At 45.5% G+C, this 15,712-nt stretch overlaps 2 protein-coding genes across 2 annotated transcripts in view; both read left to right on the top strand.

Annotated features, from left to right (window-relative positions):
- cfap299 (cilia and flagella associated protein 299) overlaps positions 1–4,087 on the top strand; it is a 77,191-nt gene extending 73,104 nt beyond the window's left edge. Inside the window, exon 6 of the mRNA XM_088305739.1 lies at positions 3,925–4,087. Coding sequence (XP_088161865.1) covers positions 3,925–4,017 — 93 coding nt within the window. The 3' untranslated portion in view covers positions 4,018–4,087. The remainder of the gene's footprint in view (positions 1–3,924) is intronic.
- A 4,723-nt stretch (positions 4,088–8,810) lies between these two features.
- bmp3 (bone morphogenetic protein 3) lies at positions 8,811–15,430 on the top strand. The gene is made up of 3 exons (XM_088290026.1): positions 8,811–9,844; positions 10,775–11,685; positions 13,841–15,430. The coding sequence occupies exons 1-3, from the start codon at positions 9,568–9,570 to the stop codon at positions 14,030–14,032; spliced, it is 1,380 nt and encodes a 459-aa protein (XP_088146152.1). The 5' UTR covers positions 8,811–9,567; the 3' UTR covers positions 14,033–15,430.
- Positions 15,431–15,712: the final 282 nt, after the last annotated feature.

Here is a 15,712-nt window from a genome sequence, read left to right as displayed (position 1 = left end):
AAGGGTTAGGATTAGGGTTAGGGGTAGGGTTAGGGTTCGGGTTCGGGTTAGGGCTAGGGGTAGGGCTAGGGTTCGGGGTATGGTTAGGTTTAGGGTTAGGGGTAGGGCTAGGGTTAGGGGTAGGGTTAGGGCTAGGATTAGGGTTAGGGATAGGGGTAGGGCTAGGGTTCGGGGTATGGTTAGGTTTAGGGTTAGGGGTAGGGCTAGGGATAGGGGTAGGGTTAGGGCTAGGATTAGGGTTAGGGTTAGGGATAGGGTTAGGGTTAGAGCTATGGTTAGGGGTAGGGTTAGGATTAGGGTTGGGGTAGGGTTAGGGTTAGGGCTAGGGGTAGGGCTAGGATTAGGGGTAGGGTTAGGTTTAGGGTTAGGGGTAGGGGAAGGGCTAGGGTTAGGGTTAAGGTTCGGGGTATGGTTAGTGTTGGGGTGAAGGATAGGGTTTGGGCTAGGGTTAGGGGTTAGGGTTATGGGTAGAGTTAGGGTTAGGGTTAGAGTTAGGGTTAGGGGTAGGGTTAGGGTGAGTTGTAGGGTTTGGGTTAAGGTTAGGGTTAAGGTTAGGGGTAGGGTTAGGGATAGGGGTAGGGTTAGGAGTTTGGTTAGGGTTAGGGCTAGGGTTAGGGTTAGGGATAGAGTTAGGGTTAGGGTCAGGGTTAGGGCCAGGGGTAGGGTTAAGGTTAGGGGTAGAGGCAGGGGTAGGGTTAGGGTTAGGGTTAGAGGTAGGGTTAGGGGTAGGCTTAGGGGTAGGGTTAGGATTAGAGGTTAGGGTTAGAGGTAGGGTTAGGATTAGGGGTAGGGTTAGGTTTAGGGTTAGGGTTAGGGTTAGGGCTAGGGGAAGGGCTAGGGTTAGGGGTAGGGTTAGGGTTAAGGTTCGGGGTATGGTTAGTGTTGGGGTGAAGGATAGGGTTCGGGCTAGGGTTAGGGGTTAGGGTTATGGGTAGGGTTAGGGTTAGGGTTAGGGTTAGAGTTAGGGTTAGGGGTAGGGTTAGGGTGAGTTGTAGGGTTTGGGTTAAGGTTAGGGTTAAGGTTAGGGGTAGGGTTAGGGATAGGGGTAGGGTTAGGGGTAGGGTTAGGGTTAGGGATAGGGTTAGGGTGAGGGTTAGGGCCAGGGGTAGGGTTAAGGTTAGGGGTAGGGGCAGGGGTAGGTTTAGGGTTAGGGTTAGAGGTAGGGTTAGGGGTTGGCTTAGGGGTAGGGCTAGGGTTAGGGGTAGGGTTAGGGTTAGGGCTAGGGTTAGGGTTAGGGGTAGGGTTAGGGTTAAGGTTCGGGGTATGGTTAGTGTTAGGGTGAAGGATAGGGTTCGGGCTAGGGTTAGGGGTTAGGGTTAGGGTTAGGGTTAAGGGTTTGGTTTGGAGGTCTATAAAACTACCAATAGTGTAAGATTCGAACCAGGGTCGCATGTACACCAAGCAGTTACATTAACCATTCCACCATCACGAATGGGTGCCACACAAGGGTTTAGAGTAGGGTTTATATTTTAGGTCAGTTTTAGGTTGGATTTTTTTAGGTCAGAGTTCGGGGTAGACTTTAGGGTTAGGGTTAGGGTTAGGGTGATGGTAGGGGGAGGTTTAGGGGTAGGGTTAGGGTTAGGGGTAGGTTTAGGGTTAGGGTTAGGGCTAGGGCTTGGGTTAGGGGTAGGGTTAGGGGTAGGGTTAGGGTTAGGGCTAGGATTAGGGGTAGAGTTAGGTTTGGGGTTAGGGCTAGGGGTAGGGGAAGGGCTAGGGTTAGGGTTAGAGCTAGGGTAGGTGTAGGGCTAGGGTTAGGGTTTGGGTTAAGGTTCGGGATATGGTTAGTGTTAGGGTGAAGGATAGGGTTCGGGTTAGGGGTAGGGCTCGGGTTAGGGTTAGGGGTAGGGTTAGGGGTAGGTTTAGGGTTAGGGCTAGGGCTTGGGTTAGGGGTAGGGTTAGGGTTAGGGGTAGGGTTAGGGCTAGGATTAGGGGTAGAGTTAGGTTTAGGGTTAGGGCTAGGGGTAGGGGAAGGGCTAGGGTTAGGGTTAGAGCTAGGGTAGGGGTAGGGCTAGGGTTAGGGTTAAGGTTCGGGATATGGTTAGTGTTAGGGTGAAGGATAGGGTTCGGGTTAGGGGTAGGGCTCGGGCTAGGGTTAGGGTTAGGGGTAGGGTTAGGGTTAGGGTTAGGGTTAGGGTTAGGGTTAGGGTTTTAGTTAGGGGTAGGGTTAGGGTTAGGGTTAGGGGTAGGGTTAGGGTTAAGGGTAGGGGTAGGGCTAGGGTTAGGGTAGGGTTAGGGTTAGGGTTAGGGGTAGGGTTAGGGTTAGGGTTAAGGTTCGGGGTATGGTTAGTGTTAGGGTGAAGGATAGGGTTCGAGCTAGGGTTAGGGGTTAGGGTTAGGTATAGGGGTAGGCTCGGGCTAGGGTTTGGGTTAGGGGTAGGGTTAGGGTTAGGGTTAGGGCTTGAGTTAGGGGTAGGGTTAGGGTTAGGGGTAGGGTTAGGGTTAGGGTTAGGGGTAGGGTTAGGGTTAAGGGTAGGTGTAGGGCTAGGGTTAGGGTAGGGGTAGGGTTAGGGTTAGGGGTAGGGTTAAGGTTCGGGGTATGGTTAGTGTTAGGGTGAAGGATAGGGTTCGAGCTAGGGTTAGGGTTAGGTTTAGGGGTAGGCTCGGGCTAGGGTTAGGGTTAGGGGTAGGGTTAGGTTCGAGCTAGGGTTAGGGCTCGGGTTAGGTTAGAGCTAGGGTTAGGGCTCGGGTTAGGGTTAGTGTTAGGGGTAGGGTTAAGGGTTTGGTTAGGAGGTCTATAAAACTACCAATAGTGTAAGATTCGAACCAGGGTCGCATGCACACCAAGCAGTTACATTAACCATTCCACCATCACGAATGGGTGCCACACAAGGGTTTAGAGTAGGGTTTATATTTAAGGTCAGTTTTAGGTTGTTTTTTTTTAGGTCAGGGTTCGGGGTAGACTTTAGGGTTAGGGTTAGGGTTAGGGTGATGGTTAGGGTTTAGGGTTAGGGGTTAGGATTGAGGTTTGGGGTTTGGTGTTAGGGGTAGACTTTAGGGTTAGGGTTAGGGGTAGGGTTAGTGTTAGTTGTCTTGTTAGGGGTTAGGGTTATGTATAGGTTTTAGGGTTAGGGCTTAGGTTTAGCGTTTCGGGTTAGGGTTACATTTTAAGTGTTAGGTTAGGGGTTAGGGTTCGGGGTTAGGGTTAGGTTTTAGGGTTTAGGGTTAGGGGTTTGGTTAGGAATGTTTAAAAAAAAGACAGGTAAAAGAGGAAGGGTCGAACCAGAGTGGCCTGCACCTAAAGTAGTGTCATTAACCGTTCGACCATCACAATGGGGTAGCACACTAGGGTCTGGAGTTAGGGTTTAGGTTTAAGCTTAGTGTTGGGTTTTAGGGTTAGGGTTTTAACCTGGGTTAGGATTCCATACAACGGTTATTGATTCAAGCCAGGTTTCGAGTCTAGCTGTTTGGGTTGTGCACAAGATTTAGGCTCGTAAGATGAAGTTTTTAAGATTAAGGTTTACCGTCGCAAGGTAAGGTCTCAAGTCTGTGTGAGGGTTTCAGACGAGGATTAGCGTTTCAAATCAAGCTTTGGGTTTCAAACTAAAGTTTCAAGCCATGGTTTGATTTATTTATTTAGATATTTTTGAATTAGGGTTCAAGTTTGAAGCAGGGTGAGCGTTTCAAGCCTAGTTTGTGTTTCAAAATGGGTAAGTTTGAAATCTGTCATAAAAAAAAATTAGAGGAATGAATTTATTCATTTATTTTACCTGACTAAAAATTATTTAAATGAAGTTTTGTGTGTCCATAAATTTCCCAGTTTGGAGCAGACACTCACCAGCCACTTCATTCGGTACACCCAGTGTTTCTGCACAATTTAGATGTTGGCCACGAGCAGGCGGCTCCGTGTTGAGCATTGGTGTGACTGCAGACTTTGACGGATTCTATAATATTCATCGACATTCATTGTTCCCGCTTGTGTTGCAGGTCGATCCTGGCCAGGACGCGCGGAGGAGCGCGGTGCAGTCGGGCCTTTACCAACATGTTGTCATCCTGGACCACTACGTTGCAAATGCCTGAGAGTCACACAAATGCGCGCACACACACACACACACAGTTTAATTTGACAGGGGGTGGGGAGGGGTCAACAAAGGAAGAGGTCCGGCAGGGAGGCAGACGTATCACATTTGCCATCTTGGGCGGAGGCACAGCAACATTCCCTTTTTAACTTGCCTATCAACGGAATCATCAACAGTGTGACTTCCACAAAGTCAGAAGTTAGACTCGCCTTTCATCTTTTCGCCTTTTTTAGCTCAATTTGTCTATTTTAGTCATCATCAGATCCTGTGGAGTTGACTTGTGTGTTTTAGAGCGAGTCATCAAAGCTCCTCTGCGATTCTCCGCTCACACGCAATGATGAAAAAACGTTTGTTTTTTTTTTAAGTATGATTTAGTGTCTTTTAGCTGTCTATTGTACGCCGTTTCAACTTAGTATTAATCTTTAGGATGTATCCTCAAATGACCCCAGGAATGGCTACTTTCAACAAAAACGGCAAAATGTTAATTTCTAGTGGGCAAAATAGTTTGGGACTTTTTTTGTAGGTCGACTCATGATAGACATTTCTAAATGAATTTTCTGTTTCTACATGAAAAAGCTTTGGGCGCAAAACTTTCAACAAATATGGTCAAATTGGCAGCAACATGTCCACTTGAAAAAATGACAATGGCATTCTTTTTTAGACTTTTTTTTTTTGCATCTTCTCATGACGTGTATCGACAAAATTTCGTGTTATTAAGTTAAAATGGCGTTGAGACCCCAAAATGACCACTTGCAACCAAAATGGCAGACATGCCGACATTTCTACATGAAAATGACTTTGGGAATGACTCAAAGAACCACGAAAATGACCAAAATGAGCCTAAAATGGTTCTTGAAACCAAAAGGGTCCTCTTCCCTTAACCTTTTTCGGAATGGCTTCTTGAGACTTTTGTGGATCACAACATGATAGACTCGCCGACCCAATTACGCCTTTCTGTATGAAACAGGTTTCAGAGGCTGAATTTCTTTCTCTTCTTTTTTTTTCTTTGCGTTGGGTTATTAGTGTTTCAAATTAAAAGATTTCACAATCGTGGCAATTTTTCATTTTCCATCTGACTAGTGTACACGTTTTAAATTTGCAAGGGGGCAGTTAAGGCAAGGCAGCTTTATTTATAAAGCATATTTTCGACACAAGGTAACTCAATGTGCTTCACATAATTACAAATACATTTAAAGGTATTTGCAAACACAATTTATGACATTAATTTACAGGCCAGATTACTGATATTACTAAATTATTAAAATAATGTAAGCAAAGTTCAAGTTAAAAAAGTATAATCAATTATTTGTCTAATCAATCCGTGGCTTTTAATATCAATTTAAAACGTGTTGTTGTGCGTGTTTTGCGAGCGTAATGATCCGTCTCCTCCGTCCCGTCTGTCTCGTTCTTTTGTTCTCGCGTGTTCCGCTAAATTGTCTAAACAAATTAAAGACGTAAATGCTTTGTGAGATTGGCTGAAGGGGGCAAGTGGAAGGGGCGGGGGGACCTCTGCTTTTATGACCCAAGAACCGCCCCAGGCTGCGTTTTGCTTGATATAAGTGAAAGAAGACCAAGAATGTTTTCAGCATTCCGCGTGTTCTTAGCGTGCACTGCGAGGCACATCTACACTAAACGCCTATGGCATTTCCATTGCTGTCACATAAGTGCTTTTAATTTCAAATGAAAATGTATTAATATTCCAATCTAATTTTTTTTTTTTTTTTTTTTTGGGGGGGGGGGTCATTTTCCGTATGGGGATCTGTCTAGCTGCCGGTTCCGTTTGACTCTCCCCGTGGAGTCGGAAAAGCAAAGTTATTATTATTAAAGATTGATGGGCTCAGATTTTGGGGGTCAAAAATTGGCAATTCCAGCTAATCAAATGCTTGCTTGTTCTTTAGTCAGTCAGTTATTCAGCGAGTTTGTCAGTTTGGTAGGTTAGCATCTCTTGCGAATACAGATTATTTCACTTTGACTGATTAGCCGTATTTCAGAACATCACAAGTGCTCGTTTCTTAGCTAGTGTTAGCTAGCTACTCTTACTTCACGAGCTGCTTCATCAGTTTATTAGTTAGCTATTAGTTCAGTCAGCCATCGAGTTTGTTTGTAATCTATCTAGTTTGTCAGTTTGTTCGCCAGTTTGTTGGTTAGCTGTTTAGAAATCAGTTAGTTATTTACATAGTTAATATGCTAATTAGCTAGTTTCAATCTGCCAGTCATTCAGTCTGTTAATTAGTTACTTCATCAGTTAGTGACCTCGTTTGCAAGCTCATTTTTGCATTTGCCAGTCAGTGAAGTTTGTCAGATCGATTTACATTGTGTTGCTTCCACTATCTCGTTCAAATTCGTCCTTGCCTGTATAAAATGATCCAAACAATAGCACGGAATTGTGTGACATAATGAGCTTTTTGTATAATTCTTTTCTACATTGTTCTTTGATGTTTTAACGGTCTTAATGCATTCAACTCTCGATGAATAGCAACAGGACTGAACGATTCATTGAAATACACCACAACCAGAAAATATTCTCGCTCGCATTTCCTGGTTGCCGGGCATTTGGAAATCCCACACCAGTGGTCTGATGTAGCTAACAAGTGTCAGTGGGTTGTCATTGTATCTCGTAAAGAGTGTGTCGCACATCTATGTAAATTGTCATGATTGGACAGTAAAGTCATTGACATGTTTTGCTTTTATTGCCTTTTTTTGGTACCACTTTGAGTGACGCAAATTGACGAATGATGAAATACACATCCTTTAGCTGCTTTACAAGAAAATCTCACCATTTCACTTTGATTCACTTTGAGTTCATCTGTTCTTATAGTTAATTCTAGTTACTTTGTTTGCTAGGTTGTCATTTTCTTTGTTAGTGCCAAGCGAGCCAACTGTCTACAAGCTAGCTCAATTTTCCCTTCACAATTTCACCGTTTAGTTTTAGTCAGTTGGTTTTTCAATCAATCAGTAATTTTTGTTAATTCATTATTTTGTTCATTTGGTTTGTTATTTTCTGAATAAGCTAGTTAATTAATTCATCAGTTAGTTAACTAGTTTCTTTTTTTTGTTAGGTACTGCGTTACTTATTCATCATTCATTTCACTAGTTAATTCATTTTGTTAGCTAAGCATTGTTTCGCTTTTGTGATTAAGCATGAAAAACAAAACGACAACACAAAGTTGATCCTTGAAGTGAACTTGTCGAGCTTGGTGACATATGTGAACTCAATTGTGACATTTTCAGGCATATTTTCCGCAAGCTGAGTGGCTTTCCGCTGTTGTTCAACATTGACGGATGCTCTTGAGTTCCTCCAGCTGGACCCCCTCTCAAAACTTCCACCCCCACCCCTCTTGCGCCCCCCCATGCGAGGGTCCTAAACGCGTTCAGTGTGTGGACGAAGTCGCATGTTCAAATTATTGAAATCAGATGTCGGAGACGGAGAAGTGGCCTCATCGTTTCCTCCCCGGCGCCCCTGAAAGAGAACGACAGTCGGGGGGGGAGTGGTGGGGTGCACAGGGTAGTGGGGTGCGCAGCATCCGGATGGCAGCGTGATGCTACAGGATGCGTGTGCTTAACGCCATTGAGGTGCGCTAAATGGTAGGCCGAGCCTTTAATGCGGACAATAAGCTGCTGCTTTCACATGCGTCAGGAGAGGCGGCGGCTGGGGGGTGGTTTGTCTGTAGGCTCGGACTCGAAACATAGACTCATCCATGGCTGGGATTCACTCAACTGGGTGGGGGGTACGCCAATGAGTGATTAAAAGTGTATTGCCAGTCTGGTGTAACATTTACAAACTATTACGTTTTTTTTTATTACGACAAAACTGATTTGGATTGGCTTGATTTGGAATTTTGGGTTGGTTTTGAGGGTGTAGGCAAGGAGGGGTGAAACGCCAACTGTACAGCGATGTTCAAGAGAGTGCATGTCTTCAAATATTTGGGAACATATTGTGTGGAGGTTGCGTGGGTCTGAGGGGATGTTGTCGGGATGTGAATGGGGCTTGGAAACACTACTAAACATTTTTAGGGTGTGTGCGGGGGAGAGTGGTTGCACCAAATGTTTTGAGAGTGGGTGCGCCAACTCTGTCGTGATGTTCCAGAGAGTTTGCTCAAGATTCAACAAAACATTTTTTGTGGATGTGTGTAGATAATAGGTGGTCGGCCAAATGTTTGCAAAGGGGTTGTAGAATAGGATGCGCCAACTCTGTCAGTATGTTGAAGCGATTGTTGGAAATATTGTAATGATTTTTTTTTAGCAGTTTTGTGCAAGGCAGAGGTGGTACGCCAACTTTGTCAGTAAAAGTTCAAATGCTTTATGGGAAGCACAACCATATTTCTTCGAGCGTGTTGAATGGGAGAGGTGATGTTGAACGGGGATTGGAAAAGACCAAACATTTTTTGAGGATGTGAGCAGATATGTGGTGCACCAAATGTTGTTTAAGACTGTATTTGCATTGTAAGTAGTTTAACGGGGTACATAAAAGATTGTAAATGTTTTTGAGGGTTTCTTCAGATGAGCAGTGATGCGCCAAATGTTTTTGTGGGTGTGCGGCAGAAATAGGGGTGCGCCAACTTTGTAAGAAGTGGGGTTTATGAAAGACTGTACCACTTAATATTTTTTAGTGTGTATGGTTAGTGCACCACATGTGATTTGAGAGCGTGCGGGGTAGATGGGGTGTGTCTACTCTGTCGGCATATTAAAGGGGTTCACAAAATACTGTACTGAACATTTTTGAAGGACTGTGCAAGGAGAGGTGGTGCACCAAATGTTTGCAAGGATGTGCGAGGATGAAGGGGCACACCAGCTCTTTCAGGATTTTCAAGGTGGTTTGATAAGGGTAGCTAAATTTCTTTGTTTTTGCGGGAGGGGCGGTGCGCTAACTCTGTTGGCATGTTGAGCGGCTACAGAAATTCAATAGAATTGGTGCACCCCACTCTCCTTGCATTCACCCACATCTTTTTTTTGCACATCTGTGTGTGGGGAGAGACAGGGAATCTTGGTGCGCCAACTCTTTTGGCATGTGGAAAATGGTGCACATCTTGGAAAGAGTGATGTATGGAATGTTGAATTCAACTTAACAAATCATTTTTTTCCAGGGTTTGGATATGCGTGTGTGTAAAAGTCTCCTGAACAGGAAACTCGAATCTCTAAGTGGGCGCGCGTGCGCGCGCGCGTGGGGACGTGTGTTTGCGTGCGTGTGAGTGAGAGAGAGGGGCAGGGGCAGGGGAGAGAGAGAGAGAGGATACCCATCTGGTCCCAGCTGCCTTATAATAGCGCGCTCAAGACCGTGGAGTTTCAATGAAAGCTGAGACTCGGACTGGTCGACTGCCTCGCTGCTCGTTTGGCTGCTCCTCAAATCAACGTGCGGCTGCACCGGACTCACAGCCAAGCCTCGCGTCTGGTTTGCGGCCACCTGCACCGGACTTTCCCGTGCCTTTCCCTAGTTGTGATGGTTCCCCGCTCGGGTGATGCCCAGGCCTGCCGGAGATAGGAAGCGTTTGTGGAAACTTGTGTGAAGATTCGAGAAAGTCCTTATAAGATCGTCTTCGCGTCCACCTCCAGGATGGCTTTTTTGGTGCTGCTCGTGCTCTCCGCGTGGATCTGCTGCGCGCGTCTCGGATACTGCGCCCTGCTCCGGGTCGAGGGGGATTTTACGCACGCAGTGGAGCGGAGGCACCCGGTCGTGGGTTTCCCCGTAGCCCCACAGGTCGTGGGCGACCGAGAGCCGCTGTCCCAGGACACGGTGACGGAGCACATGCACATGCTTTACGACAAGTACAACAAGGCGGGATTCGCGTTTAAGGACGGGAACACCGTGCGCAGTTTCAAGGCGCACTGGGGTACGTATAGCAGAAGCTTCATTTTTTCGCACAAATTAATGGGGTGGTAAAAAGCGCGACACAAAATGGTTTTAAGGTCCACGAGTATACGAATGCTCAAAAAGTTGACTTTTCCTTCAACGTGCATGAAGTCATTAGAAATGGGCGTTAATCCACCTGCTGCAGTTGTTTGCCTTCTGCACAACTCTGCGTCGCCAGCAAACCTCACGCATCTGGCATTTTCTCAGATATTTGAAAATCTGTCACATATTCAAATGCTTTAATGTTAACCCGCCGGCAAATTTTTAATCCCTTGTACATATTAGTTACGTTATAGTGTTGGGTTTTGTGAAAACAATGCAAGTCAGTCCGTCGTGACAGGATGAAGAATCATTTTGCTATTGGTTTTGTTGGCTTTTGCTGCCCCCTGTTGATTACTACGAGACATAGGCCCGCCGGCCACTTGATTAGGGACATCTTGGGAACGTCCAGTTCTGAAAAAAATGTCCTTGTAAAGATAATAGTATACGTTTCTCTAAACTGACAATTAAGTTACCATTCTTTAATAACGTGAAATTATTATTCATATGGTCATAATCTTGTCATCTTGGTTTTCGGATGTTGTGTTTTTCATTTTAGTTGTAAAATGTAAGATGGATAGGTAGGTATTGAGATGATAATTAATTAGGTAATTGGGTAGTTTGGTTGGAAGATGGGTAGGTGTTAAAAGTTACATAAACAGATAAAGGAAGTGGATTGGTAGATGGTTGGTCAGTCCTTCAGTTGGTTGCTAGATAGGAAGGTAGTTATAATTGGGTCGTCTGTCAGTAGGTATGTAGAGGTGGTAGGCAGGTAGTCACCCAGCAGCACAACATTTTTAAACCTAACCCAAAAATGTAACTTCTAGCTTGTCCTGGCTGTTGTTTCTTATCGGCAAATTTGTACTTTCAGGCGTGATCAACAAGAAGCAGCTTCAAATCTTCAACCTAACGTCACTCACCAAATCCGAAGACGTCCTCTCTGCCACACTGCACTACTACATCGGGGATCTCCACAACAGCAGCAAGTCCTGCACCAGACCACAAGGCTGTATCCTTCACGGCCCGCGCAGGCACAGCCACATCCATATCCATGTCGTCATTTGGAGCTTTGCCCCCGAGGTCGACCGGATGAGGACTCTGGGCCAGTTCCGCATCAATGTGTCCACGCACTACCGAGACTTTGTCTCCTGGCAGTGGAAGGACATCACCCGGGTGGTCAACCAGGCCAAGGCGCACCGACAGCTCCTCATCGGCATCGAGGTGGCCTCACGCGGACCCCAGTCATGGAAGGAGCTCCTGGCTGACCGCTCCCCTTACATCTTGGTGTATGCCAATGATTCAGCCATCTCGGAGCCCGAGAGCGTGGTGGCAACCCTCAGGAGGAACCCCTCGCCAGGGGACCAGAAGGTGGGGCAACGTGGGCGTAACATAACAGAACCGCAGAGGAGCTCCGCCAGACCCAAGCGCTCTGTCAATGTCCTGCTCCCCCTGCAGAACAACGAGCTCCCCGGACCTGAGTACCCCTACGAGACCACCGGTTGGGACGAATCCAGTCCATACGAGCCCTTCCAGAGCAAGCAGGCCCGCCGGCCACCACGAAAAAAGAGTCGCAAGAACCCGAGGCACAAGATGCCTCTGTTGCAGTTTGATGAGCACACCATCAAGAAGGCCCGGAAGAAGCAGTGGAATGAGCCCCGCAATTGCGCACGCCGCTACCTCAAAGTGGACTTTGCCGACATTGGTTGGAGCGAGTGGATTATCTCACCCAAGTCTTTTGATGCCTACTACTGTGCCGGATCCTGCCAGTTCCCCATGGCCAAGGTGCGTCTTTCTGCCGGTCTCCCACGTTGGGAGCTGACTGGGTTAACCCTGCCTTCTAGTGTCGGGTCCTTTTATCTTTAAAATGCAAGCGAACCAGAAAAATATGTAAACTTCTCGGATGATGGTCGGTAGGTTGGTCCATCGCTCAGTGGGTGTCTAGAGAGGTCCAAAAGCCACGGCAGTGGACTAGGTGCAGTAGCTTCAAAAGTCGCTCTCACCCTTGTTTGGTAGCTTAGTAGGTACTACTTACTATTAGTGTTTCTGTGGGTCTTGCAAGTTCCCCATGGCCCTTTTTTGCAACCAGTCTGACATTACCCTGCCGATCTCTGATTTAGTGTCAAGATTGGATTTCCTGTGCCGTCTACTGACAATATTCAATTTCATGTGAGTGATATGTCTGAAGTGGATGGAACTGGACTTTGGCAAACATGTTATAGTCCTACAACTACCTACTTGTTCCAAAGGAAAAACTGCAAACCCTGGTGTTCTTATTGGGAAGCAACGCATGTGGCAGGCTCAAGGCGTATAACAACCACATATCATGACAGAAACCAACTTGACAAACACAACAGAAGTAAATGTTAGCAATGTGCCAAGTAGGTCGATAGCGTTCTGTTTGGGTCGGTAACCAGTTAGGTGGATAGGGAAGTCTACAGGTCATGCCAACTCTTGCCAGATGTAAGGCTCTAACCAATGCTGGGTGGCTACATGCTAGCATTCACAAAATGGTGGGTGGGTGGATTTACTAGGTGTGTAGACCTGGTCGACAGGTAGGTTGGGCTTCCAGTGCATGGATAGGTAGGTAAATTGCATGATAGGGTATTGAGGTGGGTGGTTCGGTAGGTAGGTAGTCTGATCAGTTGGACGCGACAATAACGTAGGCAGTTCAGTGGGTAGGTTGGTGGCTCGGTAAAAGTTGCACCAACTAACCTTAAGGAGATTCCACCTTCACCTTATGTCACCATGCTTGGCAGCTATATTACAAAAAGGATATTTTATTTTATGTTTACATTTTATCAGCAGTGTTTAGATTTTTGCGTTGTACTAAAAAAACAAACAAAAAATACACAATACTTTCATTTGTGCTGCCATATTGGATTATTTCCCTAATGTTGAGCAGTAGCGCATAAAGAAACTGATCTGGGATCAACATCGATTGATGCTTCCACTGATCCAGTCGCATGTAGAATCATGCTGATAACTTCATTTCCGCCACTCGCCAATGTGGCCCACATTATGCAAACAGCAAAGATGCTATCAGCGGAGTCGAAAGCTCCTTGAAGGCATCATGTCATGTTTCTACTTAAGCCAAGTCAAAAAACACAAAGTTGCTTCCGATCTGATAAGACGGCAAACATTCGAAAAGTGGCCGGAATGCGCACCACTTAATTCACACGCTCCTGGCGTTCTCGGCCTTTGTAGTGTGCACTAATTATTCCCAGGAGTTGGCCTGAGGCGTTGCACTCCTCCTCGCCTGCAGGGGTTGCTGTATCAAAGCGTGGACACACCCCCTTAAGAGCGAATTACTCGGCGGGAAAATACGCACAGATCCACTTGCAGCATTCCACAACATTGAGTGGAATAAGATCACGCACCCCATTCAACAGCTCAACACAGTTGGCACACCCCTTGTTCACCGCAAAAAATGGTTTCGTAGCCGTCCTTCTCAAACGTTTGATTTTGTGCTCCGTCTTATATATCTCAACAGAGTCAGCGCACACCTACTTCACCACACACACCCCTCAAAAGGTTTTGTAAAAAACTTAGGATAGTCTGAATCAAACTTTTGAAGCTGTTCACCCGCTTCAACATCCCGACACAGTTGGCACACCCCTTTTCCCTTGCACACACCGGAAAAACAGTTGAGTATAGTTATTCCTAAAGTTTTGAAACTGTGGACCGTCTTCAGCAGACAGATTTTTAACGTGATGAATAATTATTATACAACTCCGCCATTGCACTTCGAATCTCACTCATCCCCTGAACGCCATTCGCACCGCCATACCAAGGGAGTCCCAGCTTTCAATGCTGCATTTTCAGAGGGCTAATCTTGACAACAATGAGAAATTGAGTTGTTTCAAAGATCTAAAATAAAATGAGTAGGAAATTTCTTTCTCACTAAAGTTTTTTTCTTGGGGATGTGTTTTGCTTTCAGGCACTGAAGCCTTCCAACCATGCCACCATCCAGAGCATCGTGCGGGCGGTGGGCGTGGTGCCTGGCATCCCGGAGCCGTGCTGCGTCCCGGAGAAGATGTCCTCCCTCAGTATCCTCTTCTTTGATGAGGACAAAAACGTGGTGCTCAAAGTGTACCCCAACATGACGGTGGATTCGTGCGCGTGCCGATAATTCCCTTGGCGCACCTCTTGTTTTTTTTTCCTCCATCACCATGGAAGCAAGTCCAGGAAAGATGCGATCCTCTTTTGTTTTTTTTAAATTGCCGACATCGACACAGGACCCGACTGACTCGGCACTGGAAGGTGGTGCGCAATGTGGTTCCAGGTGGAGGTGTTATGGCAGGAAATGGAGGTCCTCCAGGAAGGGGGGTACATGAAGGAGGAACACTGTTGGAAAAATCCATTTGACACGTTGCCCCTCTTCTCATCAGCCATGTCAGCTTCCCCCAAACTTGAAAATCCACGACCCCCTTTCTATCTCTAAACATTTTTACCACCGTGGAGAGTTGACGCACCACCTCAAAATGCACCGCTCCACCGTGCACCCCTCTCCTAAAAAAAATAATTCAAATCAAAGATCATGTAAAGGCATTGTGTTTCATCATGCAATAATGATGGGAGTGGAATAGAAATAAATGTTTCCATACGCTCTTCAAGGTGTGCGCATAGCACAGTTAACCCTGTGTTGGTGTGTATTTCCCTTTCTCCACGACATAACTTCATTGTATAACTTTTTGGATTCAAAGCGAAGCCAGAATTATCCCTCTAAGGGGGTGCGCTTCACCAGATCAGCAGTCAGTCCTTGCCAAACCTTTGAATCCACGAACCCCCTCCATCCCTAAACTTTTGAGAGATGTTTATATGAATCCCCAGGGGTGTGTGCGTCACACTTTGTCCTGGGTTAGTGTTCAAAAGCTACGTTTTTAGCCATTGAAACCAACTTAGCCAGGCAGGTTATCAGTTTCTTTCTTGAACTTTTGAAGCAACACACCCTCTTCAGCATCTTCACTTGGCGCACCCCCACTCTTTTTTTAAACAAAATAAGACATCCTCAGGTTGTATTGTAAGCTCAACACCAAAACAACTATTTATGCAGCCCAAACACTTCCCGTGCACGCTCTCTTGTACATTTTTGGTGTATATACTGCAGCTGATGACTGTTTGTTGACAAGTGCCTTTTGTTTCCAAATCGTGGGACTCTGTAATGAAACGCTATTATTGTGGAATTTATTTTCAAAATATATAAATATATTTCAAATAATTTTGATATTTCAGAGACATTTATTTTGTGTCAATACATGTTTTTTTTCTGTAACTTTTATATATTTTGTACTTTTTGTTAGCAATGCATGCCATAGACTCACTGTGGAATTTTTGTGTAAATGTTAGAAAACGCTTGTACAATAAGCTTGCTAAAGTATATTTGTATATGGAAATGTCTTTAAACTATTTATTTTTGTTGATCTGTTGGAGGGGGCGTGGCCTGGGAAAGGAAGAACGCGTGGTCTTACTTGCGTGACCGACATTTGACTCTTGACCCCTCGACATGGGCAAAGAATTCAAAGAAATGAATAAAACTATGCTAAAGTCCACACTTTCAAATTGTCTGATGTGCGTATGCTAACGAAGAAAGTGGTCAGAAAAAAATTCTAAACTGAAAACATACACATATATATATGCATATATATATGCACTAGGGCTGTCAAAATTAAAGCATTAACTCAGGTGATTAATCCCAAAAATTTTAACTCAATTAACTCAGTTTGATTTACTTAAAAAAATATTTGCATACTTTGCAAATATTGTGCCATATTAGCTGTACATCTTTAGCACGTCTCAGAACAAAACACTG

This window comes from Idiotropiscis lumnitzeri, chromosome 1 (genome assembly GCF_059441095.1).
Source record: "Idiotropiscis lumnitzeri isolate Australia: NSW breed Sydney's pygmy pipehorse chromosome 1, RoL_Ilum_1.0, whole genome shotgun sequence".
NCBI classification, from domain to species: Eukaryota; Metazoa; Chordata; class Actinopteri; order Syngnathiformes; family Syngnathidae; genus Idiotropiscis; species Idiotropiscis lumnitzeri.
The sequence above is the reverse complement of the archived record's forward strand: the minus strand, read 5'-3'. Positions and strand labels throughout refer to the sequence as shown.

Bases quoted from the DNA above. Each gene is read 5' to 3' on its own strand.
- bmp3 (XM_088290026.1), top strand. From the start codon at position 9,568: ATGGCTTTTTTGGTGCTGCTCGTGCTCTCCGCGTGGATCTGCTGCGCG. The intron at 9,845-10,774 runs GTACGTATAGCA...TTGTACTTTCAG, and splicing joins CAGTTTCAAGGCGCACTGGG to GCGTGATCAACAAGAAGCAG. The intron at 11,686-13,840 runs GTGCGTCTTTCT...TTTTGCTTTCAG, and splicing joins GCCAGTTCCCCATGGCCAAG to GCACTGAAGCCTTCCAACCA.